Genomic DNA, 25,157 nt, shown 5'->3' on the forward strand with positions numbered 1-25,157 from the left:
CCCCACTGAGCATTCTGCACCAGAACCCTCATCCATACCCTGGCTGAGCTCCTCCCCCCTGCATCTGAACCCCCCTGCACCCAGATCCCTCCCCCCGCATTGTGCCCTGCTCCCCCTGCATCCAGACCCCCACCCCTCCATCTGGATAACTCACCACTGAGCCCCTGAAACTCAAACCCTCACTCTGATGAGCCCCACCTGCCCTGCACTTGGACCACCCCGATGAGCCCTCCAAACTTGGACTGCCACCCTGATGAGCCCCAGTACCTTGACCCTCCCCAACTAAGCCTCTCTCTCCCAGCACCCCCCCGCTGAGCCCCCGGATCCCCCGCTGAGCCCCAACCACCTTCACCGGAACCCCGCTGCAGAGTCTCATTCCCCTGCACCTGGAGCCCTACAAGAGCCTTGGTGCATCCAGATCCCTCCTGCTCCCGGACCCCACACCAAGCCACCTGCACGCAGATTGCCCCACACAGAACTCTCTCACGCCACAGCTGGATTCCCCCATACGAAGCCCCTCCACATTTGGATCCTGCCAGGCTGAGCCTGCCTGGTCTACACTTGGATCAGGGGCCAGGGCTTGGCATGCATGTGAGACTGTCCCTCTGGCTATCTTGGTGAGCATGGCATGGAGGTGCAGGGCCCTGGGGTGTTTCTGGGGCAGTCCTGGCCCTTGTACTGTGTCAGGGTAGGGTGCAGCTTCACTGCTGAGACAGTGTTCCAGGGGGGTGGGGTGCCAAGAGGCTGTAGGATGATTTCGCACCTCCATGCAGCCAGTGGCCTGTGCTCCCCACTGCCATGTTGGAGCCTCCACATTTATTTATTGACAAATAAAATATGCAGAATTTTAAAATGTTGTTTGCAGAATTTTTAATTCTTTGGCACAGAATTCCCTCAGGAGTAATAGCCCTTGGAGGTTAGCTTAGAAGCTAATTCTGTGTGGCTGCAAAAACAACTGGTTTGCCTGAGCCTATGCTAGAATAGTCAATGTGAATCTTGTTCCACAAGCATTTTGTGAAATCACTGAGAACCTACACTACAAAAAGAAGGATTCTGAGTGGACTCCTCCTGAAGGTCGGAACAACAGACTGGACTTCTACATAGCATGCTTCCGCTGACATGCACGGGCTGAAATTGTGGAAAAGCAGCATCACTTGCCCCATAACCTCAGCCGTGCAGAACACAACGCCATCCACAGTCTCAGGAACAACTCTGACATCATAATCAAAAAGGCTGACAAAGGAGGTGCTGTCGTCATCATGAATAGGTTGGAATATGAACAAGAGGCTGCTAGGCAGCTCTCCAACATCACTTTCTACAAGCCATTACCCTCTGATCCCACTGAGGGTTACCAAAAGAAACTACACCATTTGCTCAAGAAACTCCCTGAAAAAGCACAGGAACAAATCTGCACAGACACATCCCCAGAGCCCCAAGCAGGGGTATTCTATCTGCTACGCAAGATCCATAAACCTGGAAATCTTGGATGCCCCATCATCTCAGGCATTGGCACCCTGACAGCAGGATTGTCTGGATATGTAGACTCCATCCTCAGGCCCTACGCTACCAGCACTCCTAGCTATATTTGAGAAACCACTGACTTCCTGAGGAAACTACAATCCATTGGTGATTTTCCAGAAAACACCATCCTGGTCACTATTGATGTAGAAGCCCTCTACACCAACATTCCACACAAAGATGGACTACAAGCCATCAGGAACAGTATCCCCGACAATGTCACGGCAAACCTGGTGGCTGAACTTTGTGACTTTGTCCTCATCCACAACTATTTCACATTTGGGGACAATGTATACCTTCAAGTCAGCAGCACTGCTATGGGTACCCGCATGACCCCACAGTATGTCAATATTTTTATGGCTGACTTAAAACAACGCTTCCTCAGCTCTCGTCCCCTAACGTCCCTACTCTACTTGCGCTACATTGATGACATCTTCATCATCTGGACGCATGGAAAAGAAGCCCTTGAGGAATTCCACCATGATTTCAACAATTTCCATCCCACCATCAACCTCAGCCTGGACCAGTCCACACAAGAGATCCACTTCCTGGACACTACGGTGCTAATAAGCGATGGCCACATAAACACCACCCAATACTGGAAACCTACTGACCGCTATACTTACCTACATGCCTCCAGCTTTCATCCAGACCACATCACACGATGCATTGTCTACAGCCAAGGTGTAAGACACAACCGCATTTGCTCCAGCCCCTCAGACAGAGACAAACACCTACAAGATCTCTATCAAGCATTCTTAAAACTACAATACCCACCTGCTGAAGTGAAGATTGACAGAGCCAGAAGAATACCTAGAAGTTACCTACTCCAGGACAGGCCCAACAAAGAAAGTAAGAGAATGCCACGAGCCATCACCTTCAGCCCCCAACTTAAACCTCTCCAGCACATCATCAAGGATTTACAACCTGTCCTGAAGCACGATCCCTCGCTCTCACAGATCTTGGGAGACAAGCCAGTCCTCACTTACAGACAACCCCTCAACCTGAAGCAAATACTCACCAGCAACCACAGAACAGAACCACTAACCCAGGAACCTATCCTTGCAACAAAGCCCGTTGCCAACTGTGCCCACATATCTATTCAAGGGACACAGTCATAGGACCTAATCACATCAGCCACACCAGAAGAGGCTCGTTCACCTGCACATCTACCAATATGATATATGCCATCATGTGCCAACAATGCCCCTCTTTCATGTACATTGGCCAAACTGGACAATCACTACTCAAAAGAATAAATGGACACAAATCAGACATCAAGAATTATAACATTCAAAAACCAGTCGAAGAACACTTCAACCTCCCTGGTCACTCAATTTCAGACCTAAAAGTTGCAATTCTCCAACAAAAAAAGTCAAAAACAGACTCCGAGAGACTGCACAATTGGAATTAATTTGCAAACTGGACACCATTAAATTAGGCTTGAAAAAAGACTGGGTACGGGTGGGTCATTACGCAAAGTAAAATCTATTTCCCCATGCTAATTTCTCCCCCCGCCCCCCCCACTGTTACTCTCACCTTCTTGTCAACTGTTTGAAATGGGCCATCCTGATTATCACTACAAAAGGGTTTTTTTTTCTCCTGCTGATAATAGCCCACCTTAATTAACTGGTCTTGTTACAGTTGGTGTGGCAACACCCATTTTTTCATGGGGTGTGTGTGTGTGTATATATCTTCCTACTGTATTTTCCACTGCATGCATCCGATGAAGTGGGTTTTAGCCCACAAAAGCTTATCCCCAAATAAATTTGTTAGTCTCTCTAAGGTGCCACAAATACTCCTCAGTTTTTTTTGCTGATACCAACTAACACGGCTGCCACTCTGAAACCTGAGAACCTGTTGACATTTTTAAACAAACATTTATACATGGATCTTTGGTCAAATTAAAAAGGACTGTTATTGCCATGCCTATTTTCATCTGTAGTATCTGGCTTGTCAATCACTGAAGGGCTTATTTTCACTGCAAAATGGATTGATTCGGCTGTCCAAGATTTTTTTCAGCCAGGTGCCAACAGGTTCAATGAATAAAGCTCAAAATAGAGATAGTTAAAGTTTCTTACCAAATGTGTGCAAATAATATATCATTGCTTGTTCTTTCAAATCCACTTTACTACCTGTTGGGATGTCAGTTTCAAAACTGGCAGAGAAGGAGTTTTTGGGGAAGCAATTGATATTGAAATTTTATAGTAGTATTAATAGCTACAAAGTAGAAATCCTATTCAGGAATCAGTCTACATTATAGAATTGTATTTTATAGATGCTTTTGACTTTATGGAACAAAATTACTCTTTGGACTTAAATTTCTCATGCTGCTTTTCCACCCAAATGTGATTATAAAAAAAATGTTATGATTCCATATGGCAGCTTGTGAAGTCTGTGGTCCTTTGGAATTCACTTTCTCCTTCTCTGTAACAGTCTGAATTTGTCAGCCTTCAGATTGTGCTTCAAAGTACACCTTTTCTCCTTGCCTTATGCAGAAATATGTGTTGAATAGTGGTGGAAATGTTATAAACTGTATGCACAGCATAGCTGAGTTACAGCTGCTGTGACACTTCCTCTGAAATCTTTACTTTTATGTGTTCACATTCTTAATCAAAACATACTGAATTTCAGCTACCAAGCATAACTGTATGTGGCTTAAAATACACAACGTATGCCCTAATAGAGTTCTTCATGCATAGTGTTTAATGTCAAATATGGATTTCCAGACACTTGTTTCATATGTGAAGTAATGCATCATCACATCGTACTTAGTCTTGGGCATAAATGTATCAGTTCTGGTTTTTTAGCAGGTAAAAGCGGATTTGATTTAGTAACAGAACCTGCTTTCTATATTTAATGACTGACTTGCATCTTACAAATAAATAGTTTGACAGCGTCTTTTTTTCATTTAAGTGTAACGACATAGTATATGCCTTCTGTTTTCTATGCTATGACCACATTCTAGTGCAATGTCATCTGCTTGGTTGATTGACAAGATCTTGATTGATTGATCTTCCATTGTTGTTGTTTGCAGTGTTGTAGCTGTGTTGGTCCCAGGATATGAGAGACTCAAGGTGGGTGAGATAATGTCTTTTACTGGACCAACTTCTGTGAAAGGTAATCACTCTGATTACATCTCTGATCTGAAGAAGAGCTCTGTGGAGCTTGAAAACTTGTCTCTTTCACCAACAGAACTTGTTCCAGTAAAAGATATTACCTCAACCTCGTTGTCTTTCAAGCAGGATCAAAGCAACCACATGAATTGGATGATAAAGTTACAGGACCTCTTCTCTAAGATCTTGTCTACACAGGGATAATTAGGAAAGTTCATCCCAATAAACTTAGGGTGTGAATTTAAAATAGATTAGTTAAACTGCATTAAGCCCCTGTGTTGGCTTTCTCATCCAGAATTAAAGTGGCCTTAATTCCATTTATCTTAATTCACTTTGGAATGTAGGCTAACTAATCCAGTGGCTCTCAACCTTTCCAGACTACTGTACTCTTTTGGGAGTCTGATTTGTCTTGAGTACCCACAAATTTCACCTCACTTTAAAACTAGTGGCTTACAAAATCAGACATAAAAATACTAAAATGTCATGGCATACTATTACTGAAAAATTTCTTACCTTCTCATTTTTACCATATAATAATAAAATAAATTAATTAGAATATAAATATTGTATTTACATTTCAGTGTATAGTATATAGATCAGTATGAAGAAGTCATCGTCTGTATGAAATTGTAGCTTTTACTGACTTCGCTAGTGCTTTTTATGTAGCCTGTTGTAAAACTAGGTAAACAGCTAGATGAGTTGATGTACCCTGGTTGAGAACCACTGAGCTAATCCACGTTAAAAATTCAACCGAATTAACTTTCCTGAGTGTCCCCGTGTAGATGAATAGTAAGAATCAAATATTCCTTCACTAAAATATGCAAACATTTTCTTGTTTGAGTTTTAACAAAGATAAAAGCCTGATTCATCTGTCACTTAGAGTAGTGTAACTCTACTGAATTCATTTGAGTCATCCTAGTGGGCCATATCCGGAGCTGGTGTAAATTGTCAGAGATCCAATAATGGAGCTCTGACAATTTACACCAGCTAAGGATATGGCAATAGTGCTTAATATTTTTAAAAGATCTGTTATCTAGAAATATCCATCTTCAATATATGAATCTTTTTCAAGATCCATTGAAATCTAATATAAAATCTGTTTGAAGATTTTCTGTTTATACTATATCAGTATATCCCTGTTTAAGTCTTTCTTTTATTTATTATTAAAATTTACATGAAAATGGGGTCTTTGTTGCTTAGTAGTGGTTCACTCATATTGCTCAGCTGAAGGCACTGACCCAGTCCTGCTCCCATTAAAGTCACTTTTTCCATTGATTCTAATGGGAGGAAGATTGGTCCCACAGGCCCCTTTGCATCATCATCATCACCCTTTGTTACTGGGGTGAAGTTATTGTGATATCACAAACAGATGGTTATGGTGAGCAACTAGAAAGTAGAACTCTAAAGCACCAAAGATCCTGTTTTCATGTAAGTATCCTTTTTAATTAAAAAAAAAAAGAAAAGAAAAGGAGAACCAAAATGAGAAAATAAATTTGATGCCAGCAGAATTGTTACTCAGTAGAGTATTTTTATTTTTCCATGAGGCCTCAACTGCTCTTTAATCAAAATATACTTTCCATCAGTTCCCTAAGTAAGGCACCACTTTAAACAAAAATTGGATAAGCAGATAATTGCTTTGGGAATTTTAGAGAATTCACTTTAGGAATGTATCATGCTTTCTTTAAGATTTGCTGGTTGACGGAAGGTATGATATTCTCTCTCTCATTGGTGTTTCAACATCATCACAACAATAAGCATTTTTAAAGAGGAAGAAGCTATTTAATTGAAAGATGTTGACCTAGACTAGGGTGACCAGACTTCCTGATATTAGGGGCTTTGTCTTATATAGGCAACTATACCTCCCTCTAACCGCCACCCCTCCAAAAAAAAGTGTCCCGATTTTTCATACTTCCTACCTGGTCACCTTATCCCAGACTACAGAACAATCTAATTTCTATAACTGTATTTTTTTGGATACTCTTTGGAGGAAAACATCTTACATTTTACCAACAGTGACCCCTATGCCTTTCAAATAAAGTGGCAACTAAAAAAAACTTTAAAATTACTACCCACATGCTCTTTAGGACAGATTTGGCAGCAAGTCAGTTACAAATCTGCCAGGGAAAGGCATTAAGTGTAATGTTCTGTATCAAAAACAAATCTGAAATTGGAAGAATGTTGATCAAGGTCTTATTGCTCTCTCTGGAATGGAGAAGAAACTTCACGGGCCAGATGATTTTTTTCTTTTTTTCTTTTTAAACCAAACCACTTTCCGGGTGGTAGAGTACAAGCATTGCTTGTGATTTATGTATGCAGGTAGAACAAACTCTTTCCACCCTAAATTGCTTTAGTGGGTGCAATTGTGTAAACTGCGAATTCTGTGATCTTTTAATCAGATGGCATGGGAGCAGGGGCACAGATGCAGCAAACAGAGCTGTAAACAGGGGAGATTGAGTGGGTGTTCTGTTGGAGGAGAAGGGAGGAACAAGTTCCTGATCCTTAGGTGCAATGAGTGAGTTTTTTGTGGATGTTGTGGGGTTTTTTTCTGGTTTGCATAGGTTTTTTTCCCTTGTTCAGTTTGTAGAAGCTGGTAGGGGGCAGTGTGCTGTGAGAGAAGCAGAGTCCTGATTGCGGGCGGGGCTTCCCTGATTAGAGGGCCTATAAAGGCAGCCAAACAGTCTTCCAGCAGCATAGGTGCAGCACACAGAGCTGTGAACAAGAGAGTTTGTAAGCAGAGTTTGGGGTGGGGGTGCAGTGGTCTTGTTTTGTTTCGGTGTGTGTGTGTATGGAGGCGGGTGGCGGTGGTCGGGGACTCTCTCCTCAGGGGGACTGAGTCATCTATCTGCCGCCCCGACCGGGAAAACCAAGAAGTCTGCTGCTTGCCAGGAGCTAGGATTCGCGATGTGACGGAGAGACAGCCGAGACTCATCAGGCCCTCGGATCGCTACCCCTTCCTGCTTCTCCACGTGGGCACCAATGATACTGCCAAGAATGACCTTGAGCGGATCACTGCGGACTACGTGGCTCTGGGAAGAAGGATAAAGGAGTTTGAGGCGCAAGTGGTGGTCTCGTCCATCCTCCCCGTGGAAGGAAAAGGCCTGGGTAGAAACCGTCGAATTGTGGAAGTCAACGAATGGCTACGCAGGTGGTGTCGGAGAGAAGGCTTTGGATTCTTTGACCATGGGATGGTGTTCCAAGAAGGAGGAGTGCTAGGCAGAGATGGGCTCCACCTAATGAAGAGAGGGAAGAGCATCTTCGCAAGCAGGCTGGCTAACCTAGTGAGGAGGGCTTTAAACTAGGTTCACTGGGGGAAGGAGACCAAAGCCCTGAGGTAAGTGGGGAAGTGGGATACCGGGAGGAAGCACGAGCAGGAGTGCGTGAGAGGGGAGGGCTCCTGCCTCATACTGAGAAAGAGGGGCGATCAGCGGGTTATCTCAAGTGCCTATACACAAATGCACGAAGCCTGGGAAACAAGCAGGGAGAACTGGAAGTCCTGGCAAAGTCAAGGAATTATGATGTGATTGGAATAGCAGAGATTTGGTGGGATAACTCACATGACTGGAGTACTGTCATGGATGGATATAAGCTGTTCAGGAAGGACAGGCAGGGCAGAAAAGGTGGGGGAGTTGCATTGTATGTAAGAGAACAGTATGACCGCTCAGAGCTCAAGTATGAAACTGCAGAAAAACCTGAGAGTCTCTGGATTAACCTTAGAAGTGTGAGCAACAAGGGTGATGTCATTGTGGGAGTCTACTATAGACCACCGGACCAGGGGGATGAGGTGGACGAGGCTTTCTTCCGGCAACTCGCAGAAGTTACTAGATCGCAGGCCCTGGTTCTCATGGGAGACTTCAATCACCCTGATATCTGCTGGGAGAGCAATACAGCGGTGCACAGACAATCCAGGAAGTTTTTGGGAAATGTAGGGGACAATTTCCTGGTGCAAGTGCTGGAGGAACCAACTAGGGGCAGAGCTCTTCTTGACCTGCTGCTCACAAACCGGGAAGAATTAGTAGGGGAAGCAAAAGTGGATGGGAACCTGGGAGGCAGTGACCATGAGATGGTCAAGTTCAGGATCCTGACACAAGGAAGAAAGGAAAGCAGCAGAATATGGACCCTGGACTTCAGAAAAGCAGACTTTGACTCCCTCAGGGAGCTGATGGGCAAGATCCCCTGGGAGAATAACATGAGGGGGAAAGGAGTCCAGGAGAGCTGGCTGTATTTTAAAGAATCCTTATTGAGGTTACAGGGACAAACCATCCCGATGTGTGGAAAGAATAGTAAATATGCCAGGCGACCGGCTTGGCTTAACAGTGAAATCCTTGCAGATCTTAAATACAAAAAAGAAGCTTACAAGAAGTGGAAGATTGGACAAATGACCAGGGATGAGTATAAAAATATTGCTCGGGCATGCAGGAGTAAAATCAGGAAGGCCAAATCACACCTGGAGTTGCAGCTAGCAAGAGATGTTAAGAGTAACAAGAAGGGTTTCTTCAGGTATGTTAGCAACAAGAAGAAAGTCAAGGAAAATGTGGGCCCCTTACTGAATGAGGGAGGCAACCTAGTGACAGAGGATGTGGAAAAAGCTAATGTACTCAATGCTTTTTTTGCCTCTGTCTTCACGAACAAGGTCAGCTCCCAGACTACTGCACTGGGCAGCACAGCATGGGGAGGAGGTGACCAGCCCTCTGTGGAGAAAGAAGTGGTTCGGGACTATTTAGAAAAGCTGGACGTGCACAAGTCCATGGGGCCGGATGCGTTGCATCCGAGAGTGCTAAAGGAGTTGGCGGATGTGATTGCAGAGCCACTGGCCATTATCTTTGAAAACTCATGGTGAACGGGGTAAGTCCCGGATGACTGGAAAAAGGCTAATGTAGTGCCAATCTTTAAAAAAGGGAAGAAGGAGGATCCTGGGAACTACAGGCCAGTCAGCCTCACCTCAGTCCCCGGAAAAATCATGGAGCAGGTCCTCAAGGAATCAATTCTGAAGCACTTAGAGGAGAGGAAAGTGATCAGGAACAGTCAGCATGGATTCACCAAGGGCAAGTCATGCCTGAATAATCTAATTGCCTTCTATGATGAGATAACTGGCTCTGTGGATGAAGGGAAAGCAGTGGACGTGTTGTTCCTTGACTTTAGCAAAGCTTTTGACACTGTCTCCCACAGTATTCTTGCCAGCAAGTTAAAGAAGTATGGGCTGGATGAACGGACTCTAAGGTGGATAGAAAGTTGGCTAGATTGTCGGGCTCAACGGTTAGTGATCAATGGCTCCATGTCTAGTTGGCAGCCGGCATCAAGTGGAGTGCCCCAAGGGTCGGTCCTGGGGCCGGTTTTGTTCAATATCTTCATAAATGATCTGGAGGATGGTGTGGATTGCACCCTCAGCAAGTTTGCAGATGACACTAAACTGGGAAGAGAGGTAAATACGCTGGAGGGTAGGGATAGGATACAGAGGGACCTAGACAAATTGGAGGATTGGGCCAAGAGAAATCTGATGAGGTTCAACAAGGACAAGTGCAGAGTCCTGCACTTAGGACGGAAGAATGCAATGCACTGCTACAGACTAGGGACCGAATGGCTCGGCAGCAGTTCTGCAGAAAAGGACCTAGGGGTTACAGTGGACGAGAAGCAGGATATGAGTGAACAGTGTGCCCTTGTTGCCAAGAAGGCCAATGGCATTTTGGGCTGTATAAGTAGGGGCATTGCCAGCAGATCGAGGGACGTGATCGTTCCCCTCTATTTGACACTGGTGAGGCCTCATCTGGAGTACTGTGTCCAGTTTTGGGCCCCACACTACAAGAAGGATGTGGAGAAATTGGAAAGAGTCCAGCGGAGGGCAACAAAAATGATTAGGGGACTGGGACACATGACTTATGAGGAGAGGCTGAGGGAACTGGGGATGTTTAGTCTACGGAAGAGAAGAATGAGGGGGGATTTGATAGCTGCTTTCAACTACCTGAAAGGGGGTTCCAAAGAGGATGGATCTAGACTGTTCTCAGTGGTAGCAGATGACAGAACAAGGAGTAATGGTCTCAAGTTGCAGTGGGGGAGATTTAGGTTGGATATTAGGAAAAACTTTTTCACTAGGAGGGTGGTGAAACCCTGGAATGTGTTACCTAGGGAGGTGGTGGAATCTCCTTCTTTAGAAGTTTTTAAGGTCAGGCTTGACAAAGCCCTGGCTGGGATGATTTAATTGGGGATCGGTCCTGCTTTGAGCAGGGGGTTGGACTAGATGACCTCCTGAGGTCCCTTCCAACCCTGATATTCTATGATTCTAAGTGTCGCTTTTATGGAGAAGATCCGAGGCTTGAAGATGCAGGTGGAAATTATGGTTGCTCAAAGCCCCTTCGAAACTCAGATGCTGCAAAGGCAACAGGAGGCTGAAGGAAAAAGTCAAGACCTGCAGATGCAAGCTGGACTAAAGAACTCGGAGGGGAAACTACTGGGTGAGGAAAGTGGTCTGTGGTAGCATGTGACTACAAGAACCAGGCAAAGGAAAAGACTGACTAGTGAAGGAGAAATAGAGCTCAGGAACAGGTTTGCTCAGTTGGAAAATGAAGAAGAGGCATGACAGGCTGTAACTGAAGGAGGAGAGGGCAAGAAAGAAGAGAAGAGCGGCTAGTCCTGTAAGAAGAGAAGAGCCGATGGACATACCCAGAGTTCAGAGCCCCAGGAGGGTACAGGATGACTTGCAGAAGATTGCAAGGGAGAATAAAAGAGGACTCTCAGCCAGAAAATCACACCATCACCAGGAAAAGGCAGGTCTACGTGATTGGGGACTCCCTATAAAGAAGAACAGACAGGCCTGTCGCTAGAGCTGATCTGGAGAACAGAAGAGTGTGCTGTCTGCCAGTAGCTAAGATACGGGATGTGGACCTGAGACTGAAGAGGATCCTAATGGGAGCAGGAAAGAATGCATTGATTGTCCTTCATGTGGAAACAAATGACACACAGCTAGATTCTTGCTGGAACATATCAAGGGAGACTCTGCCAGGCTGGGGAAGATGTTGAAGGAAATGGAGGCTCAGGTGATCTTCAGTGGGATTCTGCCCCTCCCTGGAGGAGGAGAATGAAGGAGAGACAAGATTATGATGCTCAACAGATGGCTCAGCAGTGGTGTTATAAGGAGGATGTTGGGATGTTTGACTACTGGGAGGCAGTTCTCATGGGATGGACTCCACCTGAGTAGGGAAGGAAATAGACTTCTGGGATGGAGGTTGGCACAACTGATTAAAAGAGCTTTAAACTAGAAACTCAGGGGAGACCATTGTGAGATGCTATATATAATCATATAATCTCCACGCCTGATTTTAACATTGAGAGGGAGGAAAATCAAGTAAGAAAGGATACAGCAAAGAAGAAAGGAGCTGCAGTGGGTAGGAGAATGGAAATTAAGAGGAAGGATCGTGTTGATACCAGTCAAATGATAGGCGATACTGGCAGTAGAATGACTGTACCCACTTGGGCACGAAAGTGCGTGAAGTCAAGCAGCAACAGTTAAGATGTTTGTACACCAATGCAAGGAGCCTGGGTAACAAAATGGAGGAACTAGAACTACTAGTACAGGAAGTTAAGCCAGATATTATAGGGATAACAGAAACATGATGGAATAGTAGTCATGACTGGAGTACAGATATTGAAGGGTATGTGCTGGTCAGGAAAGACAGAAATAAAGGCAAATGTGGTTGAGTAGCATTGCATATAAATTATATGGTAGACTATAAAGAGATTAGAATGGATAAGACAGTGTCTGTTTGGACCAAAATCACATTGGGGAAGAAAGCTACCAGAGGTTCCCCTGATATAGTGCTTGGGGTGTGTTACAGACCACCAGGATCCGATTTGGATATGGATAGAGACATCTTTAATGTTTTTAATGAAATAAATACTACTGGGAATTGTATGATTATAGGAGACTTTAACTTCCCAGGTATAGATTGGAGGACAAGTGCTACTAATAACAGTAGGGCCCAGATTTTCCTGTATGCGATAGCTGACAGATTTCTTCACCAAGTATCAGGTTTCAGAGTAACAGCCGTGTTAGTCTGTATTCGCAAAAAGAAAAGGAGTACTTGTGGCACCTTAGAGACTAACCAATTTATTTGAGCATGAGCTTTCATGAGCTACAGCTCACTTGCTAAACCAACAAGAGGTGATGCCATTTTAGAATTGGTATTAGTGAGTAGTGAGGACCTCCTAGAAGCACTGGTTGCAGAGAACAACCTTGGTTCGAGTGATCATGAGTAAGGCTGCGTGTTTGTCATGGAAGTCACGGATTCCGTGACTTTCTGGGACCTCTGCAGTGGCTGGCCTGGGGGCCACCTGAGCAGCTCAGGCAGCCTCTGGGCCAGCCGCATCAGCTACTGCTGGGGCAGTCTTGGGCCACGGCACCCTCCTCCCCCAGCAGCAGCTGGAGTTTGGGTGTGGGAGGGGGCTCAGGGCTGGGGCACAGGAGGGAGTGAGGGTTCTGGGCGGTGCCTACCTTGCAGTGGGGGCTCCCTGGAAGCGGTGACATCCCTTGGCTCTTAGGCAAAGGGGTGGCCAGGGGGCTCTGCGTGCTGCCTCCACCTGCAGGCACCGCCCCCCACAGCTGCGGAGCCAGCGCTTGGCTCAAAGCCAGAGCGCAGAGGTCACTGCCCACGCCTTCGCCTAGGAACAGAGGGAGGGGGGTGTTGTTGCTTCCAGGGAGGTGCAGAGCCGGGTAGGGAGCCTGCCAGCCCCACCAAACTCCCCTCACCCCAGCAGGGGTTCTGGGCCATGCACCACTGCCCCCTCCAGCACCCACAGTGCCCCCAGGCCACCCCCACCCCCCGAAGATTTAGTCAGGGGCATATAGTAAAGGTCATAGGCTGTGAATTTTTGTTTACTGCCCTTGACCTGTCCATGACTTTTACTAAAATTTCCCCTTGACTAAAACGTACCATTAATTATGAGTTAATTCAGTTTAAACTAAATGGAGGATAAACAAAAATAGATCTGCAACAAGTGTCTTTGATTTCAAAAGAGCTAACTTCAATAAATTAATGGAAGAACTCAAGAATCTGAATTTGGAGGAGGCTTGGAATTACTTCAAGTCGAAGCTGCAGAAGCTATCTGAAGCTTGCATCCCAAGCAAGGAGAAAAAGTTCATAGGGAAAGTTCTTTAGCCATATAAATAAGAACACAAGGAGAGAAGAAGTGGGATTACTAAGCACTGAGGATGGGGATAATCTAGACGTGGCCCAACACCTAAACAAGTACTTTGCCTCAGTTTTTAATGAGGCTAATGAAGAGCTTAGGTGTAGTGATTGAAGTCCAAGACCTCCCTGGTAGCATTCTCTGAAATGCTTCCAGTTCCACGCGCAGGGCCAGTTAGACAGGCAGAACTGAAGTGTCTCAATGCGTGGATGAGACGAGGGTGTAGGTAGGAGGGGTTTAGATTTATTAGGACCTGGGGAAATTTTTGGGAAAGTTGGAGCCTATACAGGAAGGATGGGCTAAACCACCTAAATCAAAATGGAACCAGATTGTTGGCACTTAAAATTAAAAAGATCGTAGAGCAGTTTTTAAACTAAGGGCTGGGGGAAAGCTGACGGATGCGGAGGAGCACATGGTTTGGACAGAGACATCTCTTAGGGGAGGATCTATTAATGGAAATTTTCTATGTCCGAGTAAGGAGGAGAGGATGGAAGATGATAAAATACGGTTAGGATCTGATGAGAAACAGTCAAATGAAAAAGAGGCCCTTTCAATTACATGATGGAGCTAAAAAGTGACAGATTTTTAAAGTGCTTATATACAAATACTAGAAGTCTAAATAAGGTGGGTGAATTAGAGTGCCTTGTATTAAAAGAGGATATTGATATAATAGGCACTACAGAAACTTGGTGAGACACAATAATACCAGGGTACAAAATATATCGGAAGGACAGAACAAGTCGTACTGGTGGGGGAGTGCCACTATATGTGAAAGAGTAAAATCAAATGAAGTAAAAATCTTAAATAAACCAAATTGTACCATAGAATCTCTATGGATAGTAATTCCATGCTCTATTAATAAGAATATAGCTGTAGGGATATATTCCCAACCACCTGACCAGGATGGGGATAGTGACTGTGAAATGCTCAGGGAGACTAAAGAGGCTATAAAAATTTAAAAACTCAGTAATAATGGGGGATTTCATATTGACTGGGTACATATCACCTCAGGACGGGATGCAGAGATAAAGTCTGACTTCGGTACTGGGCAAACTGGTTAAAACTATAGTAAAGAACAAAATTGTCAGACACATAGATGGACATAATTTGTTGGTGGAAAAGTCAACATGTTTTTTGTATAGGGAAATTGTGCCTCACCAATCTACCAGAATTCTTTGAGGGGGTCAACAAGCATGTGGACAAGAGGGATCCAATGCAATTAGTGTATTTAGATTTTCAGAAAGCATTTGACAAGGTCCCTCACCAAAGGCTCTTAAATAAACTAAGCTGTCATGGGATAAGAAGGGAAGGTCCTCTTATGGATTGGTAACTGGTTAAAAGATAGGAAACAAAGGGTAGGAATAAATGGTCAGTTTTCAGAATGGAGAAAGGTAAATAGCGGTGTCCCCCTGGGGTATGTACTGGGACCAGTCCTATTCAACATATTCATAAACGATCTGGAAAAAGGGGTAAACAGTGAGGTGGCAAAATTTGCAGATGATACAAAACTACTGAAGATAGTTAAGTCCCAAACAGACTGTGAAGAGCTACAAAAGGATTTCTCAAAACTGGGTGACTGGGCAACAAAATGGTAGATGAAATTCAGTGTTGATAAATGCAAAGTAATGCACATTGGAAAATATAATCCCAACTATACATAAAAAATGATGGAGTCTAAATTAGCTGTTACCACTCAAGAAAGAGATCTTGGAGTCATTGTGGATAGTTCTCTGAAACCATCCGTTCCATGTGCAGTGGCAGTCAAAAAAGTGAACAGAATGTTGGGAATCATCAAGGAAGGGATCGATAATAAGAGAGAAAATATCATATTGCCTCTATATAAATCCATAGTACGCCCACATCTTGAATACTCCGTGCAGATGTGGTCGCCCCATCTCAAAAAAGATATTGGAAATTGGAAAAGTTCAGAAAAGTTCAAAAATGATTAGGGGTATGGAACGGCTGTCATGTGAGGAGAGGTTAATAAGACCGGGACTTTTCAGCTTGGGAAAGAGATGACTAAGGGGGGATATGATAGAGGTCTATAAAATCATGACTGGTGTGGAGAAAGTAAATAAGGAAGTGCTATTTACTCCTCATAACACAAGAACTAGGGGTCACCAAATGAAATTAATGGGCAGCAGGTTTAACGCAAACAAAGGGAAGTATTTTTTCACACAAGGCACAGTCAACGTGTGGAACTCCTTGCCAGAGAATGTTGTGAAGGCCAAGACTATAACAGGGTTAAAAAAAGAACTAGATAATTTCATGGAGGATAAGTCCATCAAGGGCTAGCCAGGATGGGCAGAGTTGGTGTCCCTAACCTCTGTTTGCCAAAAGCTGGGAATGGGCGACAGGGGATGGGTCACTAGATGATTGCCTGTTTTGTTCATTCCTTCTGGAGCACCTGACATTGGCCACTGTTGGAAGACAGGATACTGGGCTAGATGGACCTTTGGTCTAACCCAGTATGGCTGTTCTTATGTAGTGGCAGGGTGGCTAATGGCAGCAAGGATATGGAGGTGGAAATTACCACATCTGAGGTGGAAGTCAAACAAATCAGGTTAATAGGACTAAATCGGAGGCCTGGATAATCTCCATCCAAGAATATTAAAGGAGCTGGCACAAGAAACAGCAGGCCCAATAGCAAGGGTTTTTAATGAATCTGTAAACTCGGGGGTCATACCCTATGACTAGAGAATTGCTAACAGAGTTCCTATTTTTAAGAAAGGGGGGAAAAATTATCCAGGAAACTACAGGACTATTAATTTTACTTCAATTTTATGGAGGGTCTGGAACAAATTTTGAAAGAGAAAGTAGTTAAGGACATAGAGGTGAATGGTAACTTGGATAAAATACAACATGGTTTTACAAAAGATAGATCATGCCAGACCAACCTGATATCCTGCTTTGAGACTATAACTGATTTTTTAGACAAAGGAAATGTGGTAGATCTAATCGATGTCAATCTAATCTATGTGGATTTCAGTAAGACATTAGGTACAGAAGATGGGGATTAATATGAGAATTGAAAGGTGGATAAGGAACTGATTAAAGGGGTGACTACAACAGGTCATAGTGAAAGGTGAACTGTCAGGCTGGTGGGAGGTCACTAGTGGAGTTCCTCAGGCATTGGTCTTGGTACTAATCTTATTTAACATTTTTATTACTGACCTTGGCACAAAAAGTGAGTGTGTGTTAATAAAATTTTCAGATGACATGAAGTTGGGAGATATTGTCAATACAGAAGAGGACCAGAATATCATACAAGAAGATCTGGATGACCTTGTAAACTGGAGGAATAGAAATGGGATGATATTTAATAGTGCAAGGTTATGCATTTAGGGACTAGCAATAAAAATTTTTGCTATAAGGTGGGGACTTACCAGCTAGAAGCTACAGAGGAGAAAGACCTGGGTTTATTGGTTGATCACAGGATGACTATGAGCTGTCAATATGTTGTGGCCGTGAAAAAGGCAATTGCATCCTAGGATGCATCAGGCAAGCTGTTTCCAGTAGAGACAGGGAAGTGTTAGTACCATTACACAAGGCACTGATGAGACCTCCTCTGGAATACTGTGTGCAATTCTGGTCTCCCAGTTTGAATTCATCTTTCTTAAACATGGAACAGGTGCAAAGAAGGGCTACTAAGATGATTCGAGGAATGAAAAACCTGCCTTATGAGAGGAGACTCAAAGAGCATGGCTTGTTTAGCCTAACCGAAAGAAGGCTGAGGGGAGATATAATTGCACCCTATAAATACATTAGAGGGATAAATATGAGAGGGAGAGGAGTTATTTAAGTTACTCACCAATGTGGACACAAGAACAAATGGATATAAACTGGCCATCAACAAGTTTAGCCTCGAAATTAGACGAAGGTTTCTAATCATCGGAGGAGTGAAGTTCTGAAACAGCCTTCCAAGGGGAGTAGTGGGGTCAAGAAACTTAACTGACTTCAAGACCAAGCTTGATAGGTTTATGGAGGGGATGCTATGATGAGACTGCCTACGATGGCATGTGGCCCATCAGCAACTGCTAGTAGCAAAAATCCCCAATGGCCAGAGACAGGACACTAGATGTGGAAGGCTGAGTTACTAAAGAGAATTCTTTCCCAGGTGTCTGCCTTGTGGGTCTTGCTCACATGCTCTGGGTCATCTAACTGACTGCCATATTTGCGGTCAGGAAAGAATTTTCGCCCAGCTCAGATTGGCTGAGACCCTGGGGGCGTTTTGCCTTCCTCTGCAGCCTGGGGCACAGGTCACTTGCAGGCCTAAATGGTAAATTCTCTGTAACTTGATGTTTTTAAACCATAATTTGAGGACTTCAGTAACTCAGCCAGAGGTTAGGGGTCTATTTCAGGAGGTGGTAAGACTCTGTGGTCTGCAATGTGCAGGGATTCAGACTAGATGATTACGATGGTCCCTTCTAACCTTAAAGTCTATGAAATGGGGAAGATCTTTGGCTGGTCAGAGATTTGTTTGCATTGGCTCTGAGAGAACTAATAGTCAATATTTATTTCTGTTCAATAGCTTGGCCTAGAGTGGAAGCTAGAAAGCTGGATTTGTGGGGTCTGTGTGACAAATTTCTATCAACTAAGGTCCTTAATATGTTCAACTTTATGATGCAAGTTACTGTTTGGTTAATTAAGATGACAACTGACTCTGGTTCATTACTTGGCAAATTCTAAATGGCATTACTATTCTACAGAATCAGTTGAAACATATGGAATCAATAAATTGTAAAAATATAACATCCCAGCTATACCATCCTCTGGTTTCTTGTCTACTTTGTGTCCGTTTTGCTTAGACTATAAACTCGTAAGGGCAGGGACTGTCTGCATTTTGTGTTTTGTACAGTGCTAAACATGTCAATACATGATAAATATTCCCCAAAATATCATGGCACTGGAATAAATACTTTCAGTAAGGGAACAGATTTCACTTTTTAAGGAGTTAAAGGCAGTGTGTTTAATAATAAAAAAGACATTATAACAAAAAAATGCTTGGCGCAGGGTCCTCTTCAAATTGTTTGAGCTGTAAAATGTTTTCCAGAGTTGTAATGATTCTTAGCAATCTAAAAATAATCATATTAGCATGAAGTGGATCCTGTGGCAATACAAATAAATTCATAGACCTATTTTTTCCCTGTTTCTTTCCATAGTATCATTGCTTTGCTGTTGCAGTATTTTAATTACTTGGTTTATAATACATGTACATTTTTATTAGTGTTGTTTCATATTTGTTTTAATTAAAGCATGGCTAGGCTCAGAAAAATGTCGATGTAACAGTGATCCACTGGTGTTCCATATTTACTCTCCATCTGTGGAACCAGAATTTAGCTGGCAAGATTGTTGATGATGCAGGAAGCAAATAGAACATAACTTCATGTTCTGTGATTATTACTGGTTCAGCAGGGTTGACAGTATTAAACACTTGTATCTGTCAGTGATCTAAATGGAAATAACTGAGATGTATGCAGTAACAAAGAGTCATTCTACACACTTGCTTTTTAGCCCACTTCAAATTTTATTTTTTAAATGAAATTTCCCACTCAAGATAGGTTTGAAGAAACGGGTGGTGGTGCTGGTGGGGACCCAGACTGACTATACACTAGTGGCCACTTATTGATTCCTTTGCTCTTACTCCAAAAGTAGTTACCTTGAAATCAACAAAGTAAATACATTCATTTACACAACAACTGACCCAGTATTGTATACTGATAATATGAAATTCTTCCTCTCCCCACAACTAGTTTGTAAAGTTGAAATCCCACTTCTCCTGTGGCTAGGAATCTCACCATCCACTCCCAGAGGGATGAGTTTGGAAGAAACTACTTCTGGAGATCCATCCAGAGTATTCTTTATTCTCTTATCCCTCTGCTGGAGGAGGTGCCAAGCTTTACATTCCTTTGGCAGATTAATATACTTGGAAAATTTACTGTGACTATGTTTAGTTACAGAGGATAAATAGGAGCAGCTTGCTTGATTCAGCAAGTTCTTCGTGTTTTCTGTCATTTCCATCTACAGTGATCGACATCCCCTTGTGGGCACATGCAGTTTGTCCCTGCATGCCTTCACTAAATTGCACATAGGATAATATATATGATGAGAGAGCTGATTTTAATTATCTCCTTTGCATAAATTATCCTGAAAGCCTCAGTAACCTGGTATATATCAGAGGGCTGGAATTGGGCCTTAAAAGTAGGGTGACCAGATGTTCCGTTTTTAAAGGGACAGTCCTGTTTTTTGGGACTTTCTTATATAGGCGCCTATTACCCCTCACTCTCTGTCCTGTTTTTTCACAGTTGCTATCTGGTCACCCTACTTAAAACGAACCTCATGTACATGCATTCTGCCCAGAGCTCTCCTCATTCAGACTAACTCTCTCTAGAACCAGTATGTATTGAGGAATATGAGAATGACTCAGTGTTTAAGACAACCCATAAAGTTTACATCACCCACTGTGGCAGAAGATATTTTTTTAAATAAAGGTATAATTGTTAATTAACCACTCTCCCTTCCTCCCCTCTTAAAATTTGTACACTAATGCGATGAAACTGTCATTTAGGGTTATTGCTGCTGGGTTTAAATAGCTGAGGGGTTATTTAATGTTTTATATTCATGCTTAATAATGGCCATAAACCTACTGGGTCTTGGTTCTCTGGTGTCATGCAGCTGCTTTCCACTGGCATCATCATAGCAGGAATATCATCACCTCAGTGTAACAGTGACCCTTTGGCAGTATATAGCATTTATTTTTTACATAGCATACACCTTCCCTGCTGGGGTGTTAAAGGGAAAAGGCAGCATGGCTGACCAATTCTCAGTGGCCTTTTTGGGCCCTGTGGCTATTAAAGGCTGGTTTAAACACTGGGGAAATGCACTTCACAGAAGTGCAAAGGTGAGCTTTAAACCACCTTTGCACAGTAACCCCTCACTTGTTTTCTGTGCTTTTTGACTGTAGTCCAACTTTCAGAATAATATTTTAAAATTTTGAGAGACTAAAACTTTGCCAAATTACCTTTCTCTTACAACAAAATGTGTATGCGTTTAGAGATGTGTGCATGTAATTACATACAAAAATACAGTAAAAGAACATCAGTAAGGTTGCAAAGTCAAGCTCTCAACAGCTCTTTCTTCAGCTCCCTGGTGTATATGCATTATGATACTAACTTTAATTACATGATTTCATACTATTTTTCCATTGCACCTCTACTTTGTCATTGCGCAGGATGAGATGGGTTTTACTCAATAAGCATCTGTTCAATATTTCATTTTAATAAAATATTTAATTTCCTTATTTACTGTAAACCATCCAAATCCTTCACTGAATACACAATTATTAACTTCCACACAGGCGTCTCAGTATAGCTTGTCACCACAATATGTGAGTACTTCACAAACACTAATGAATTTATCTTCACAGCACCCTTGTGAAGTAAGGTTGGATCATTATTACCATTTCTCAGATGGAGAACTGAGATACAGACATTTATGTTAAAAGTGGGTGATAATTTTGGAAACCCAATTTGAGATGCCTATAGCCTGATTTTTCAGAAAAGGTAACGTTTTATAGCACATTATATGTTGAAAACACAGTTCCTGTTAACTTCAGTGCTCAGCGTTTCTGCAAATCTGACCTCACGGTCTTAAATTGGGCACCTGGAAAATGAGGAACACACAATTAGTGGCCACTTGTGAGATGTTTGGTTTAAATGACTGTTCTAGTATTACACAGGAACTTTGTGGCAGAGGCAGGGATAGAATCCAGTTCTCCAGGGTGGCATTCAGTTGCCTTAACAATGAGATCCTCATTTCTCTTCATGCAATCCCCTGCCTTGTTCACCTTCCAACTTCTGCAACATATGGGAAGGTGCAGTACAGACAATAGCTTCATTCACTACACCATTCATTCATTCCCTGAGCACTAGCCGTCCTGTACACTGAATGAGGCAGAAATCATGTGGAAAAGACAGCATGCAGTTGTGTAATTAAAGATTGTATCACAATACATATACGCCAGTGGGCTTTATTAAGATTGCTCATGCTTAATTGTGGCACTTCCTGACTTTTCAGCACTTGCCTTTACAACCTTAATGTTCTTTTAATGAGTTTTGTATGGAATTTCCTAGGTTTTTTTAAAAAGCAAACTGAAAAAACAGAAATGCCATCATGTGGAATTATATTGATATCCACATGATTCATCAGCAGGGTTGGAACCTTTTAGATCCATCATGTGGACCTCTGCCACTTGAGCTAACAGAGTGATGGATAATATTAATAGGTTGTCTCCCTGTATGTGGGCCAGCCACTAACGGGATATGAAGCGCATGCTTTGCCAGTGGGTTGCACTGCTATTTGCTGATGGTAACAGAATGCTAAGACTCTGGGCATCCTGGGTTCTCTTCTAAGTTCTGTGGAGAATGTTCTCTTCTGGTTATAAACCCATCTGCTCCTGTGCACCCCAACCCCTACTCCTTCTGTCCCTGGCTCCTCCAGTCTGCCCTCATCTTAATCTCTGCTCCACCCACTCTAATCCTTTTCTCAGTTTTACCCCCATCCCTCAGTTCCCAGTCTCCTGCTGGTCCTAGTGACTTCTTGTTCCTGTGGCTGTCCCAGTGTCCCACCCCCACTTGTTCCCCATCATTAATTTGAATGTGTTCTAAGCTCAAGTTTAAGAATCAGGCTTATGCGCAGCAGCAATAATGCTGCTTTTAATGAGCTGTAAGAAGATACAGTGAATAAAGACCTTTTTATTTATTTTTAATTATTAACAAGGTCTTTCAAAATACTGTTTAAATATTTAAATTGTGCCACCTCGCTGTGATAGTGGCAGTGCAAAAGAGGTATCTGAATGACATATTACAAGCTTGGGCCTGGTTCTGCTACAGCTGCTTAGCCAAGTAGTGTCATTGAACTAAATGGAACTTCTTGTGTATGTAAAGATTACTCACATGAGTAAAGCATGTAGGATTGCACTGGTGATCCTTCCCTTCACGGATCCACCTTCTGGAAGCCGTGATCCCAGCCTCGGAGACAAATCACCTCTGTAAATAACCATCCTGTATCCTTCTGGCCAACAAACTCTGGAGGGAGCCTCATTCAATTCTCCTCAGAATAGGGAAGGTCATGGTGACACAGAGCCTTTTTTTGAGTGTTAAAGAATAAAGAAATGCCGGATAAAGAAATGCCATTGTCTAAACAACCCAGGGCAGGGGAAAATCTGTGGATACTTGGAACTGCACTGTTGCTTGTCTGTTACTGAGCTGATAACTCATTGATGTTGACACTCCTACTTCCTGTTCAGTTCGGACATATTCTAGTAATAACAAACTGAATGACACGCATCACACAGTACATCTGGAAGGCCATGAGTCTGTTTGCTGGTCAGATACTACATAAACTGGAGTATCCAAAAAAGTTGAGCATTATATCCTATAACCCGAGAACATAATGCTCGTTATCAATCTGTTTTCTGATGTGTATTTGTTTTTTATAACTGAAAAGACACTTTATGTGTGCACTGTGGTGTTAAAATGTGAAGTGAAGTACAAGGGCTAAGTATTAGTAGTATTTGTGCTGCTTTCATTAATATATTATTGTTGATTAGATCAGAACAATAATAAATGTTCTATTTTCAGCTATATGTCAGCCTAGATGCAAACATGGTGAATGTATTGGACCAAACAAATGCAAATGTCTCCCAGGATATACCGGAAAAACCTGCAACCAAGGTAAGAAAGCAAATCTTTTAATTAAAAAAACAAACAAACCCTGCATATGAGACTACAGAAGAATTTTTATCTTAAAAAAATAAATATTAAAAAAATTAAATATATGCATAGCAGCTTCAATTTTCTGCTTATTCATAAATAATTGAGTATACCTGTATTGAATTCATAAAGGGAATGTACTGTATATTCTGCACTTGCAGCATAATGGACTTCATCTACTAGGTCTTTTACAGATGTAATGATAATAAGGGTTTTCTTAGCCCTTGAGTCTAATGGTCTATGGGTATTTAAAGTCCCTTTAATTTAGGCTGCTTTTCACCTCATCACTAGTTGATCAGAGAAAACCAGTTTGGTGTGTTAGTGCAAAGTTAGGTAATTGCTTATACTTCTCTAAAGTAGTAAACAATATGATGATTAATATTGATATTATAATATAAATTGAGTCAGTCAAATCAAGGAGTTAACAATAATACAACGTTAAATTGATTAACTACTAAGAGAACAATTTAAGAAGAAGAACTAGTCAAGTTATTGCATTGGCACAACCAGTAATCAAATCACAAAGCTGACACAATACAAATGATTAAATGATTTCTTTAATCTTTCTACCCCTATGCATTTACTTAGCAGTTTATACTTTCCCTTGTGGAAAGATTAGGTTAAGGGTTAAATCTTTATGGATCCCAAATAACTCAAGATGAGCAGTGCAAATTTATTAATTGGTTCACCACTTCATCGATGGAAAGTGGATATACACTAGCCTTTGCAAAACCTGAGCAGATTTACCACACACTTCAGGGAAGCTCACTGGTAAAGATAAACAGTTAAATTTATTGGCTACAAAAGATAGATTTTAAATGACTGTAAGTGTTAGGCAAAAAGTCAGAGTTAGTTACCAAAAGAAATAAAATATAAGCACGCAGTCTAAACTCTCAACCCTATTTGACTGGGCAACAACTATACTAAGCAATTTTTCTCACGCCAATGGATATTGCAGTCCTTAATATGCAGATTTGTCCCTTAAATCTGGGCCAGTCTCCTCTATTGGAGTCTTCAGTCTTCTTCTCAGTGTCTTTGTTGCTTGCAGCATAGGTGGGGGCGGGAGAAAGGCCAAGCATGGGGCCCCTGTGTTCTGTTTTATACCCTCTGTCCCATGTGCTTGTAGAACACAAGTCCAGGCATGTCTCATGGGCATTGCTGAGTCCCCAGGCAAGGTTGAACAATTCCCCTGGTGTGGGCTCATGCAGGTGAGTCATTGAATTGTAGCTCCCTTGCTGGACGATGGCTGTAGATGGGTTGTTTGACACCCTGCCCGGACGTTGGTTATTTTCCTTGCTGTTGTCTCTAGGGGTCTAATATCTGGCTGATTCCCCAACTGACAGCATGTTTTAGTGACAAGCTTACAACACAATTCTCATAACTTCATATGCATTAATGATATACATATATGGATAGAAAAATGACTTTCCGGAGATCATAACCTTTCCCCTGATACCTCACACGGCCTGCTTTATATGCAAGATCATAATCGTATATAAATGAGGAATACGGGGGTTGCAGAGTGCTCCCCCGAGGTACAAAAATGTCTTTGCTTCACACACACACACCTCTA

The 25,157-nt window shown here is 42.6% G+C and overlaps 1 protein-coding gene across 2 annotated transcripts in view; it reads left to right on the top strand.

Moving 5' to 3' along the window:
• NPNT (nephronectin) overlaps window positions 1-25,157 on the top strand; it is a 94,107-nt gene that overhangs the window by 22,541 nt on the left and 46,409 nt on the right. For both annotated transcript variants that reach the window (XM_074950711.1, XM_074950712.1), the window contains one exon: window positions 23,453-23,545. In XM_074950711.1, the coding sequence (XP_074806812.1) occupies window positions 23,453-23,545 (93 nt within the window). The remainder of the gene's footprint in view (window positions 1-23,452; window positions 23,546-25,157) is intronic.

The sequence above is a fragment of the Natator depressus genome, chromosome 4, assembly GCF_965152275.1.
Source record: "Natator depressus isolate rNatDep1 chromosome 4, rNatDep2.hap1, whole genome shotgun sequence".
In the NCBI taxonomy this organism is placed as follows: domain Eukaryota; kingdom Metazoa; phylum Chordata; order Testudines; family Cheloniidae; genus Natator; species Natator depressus.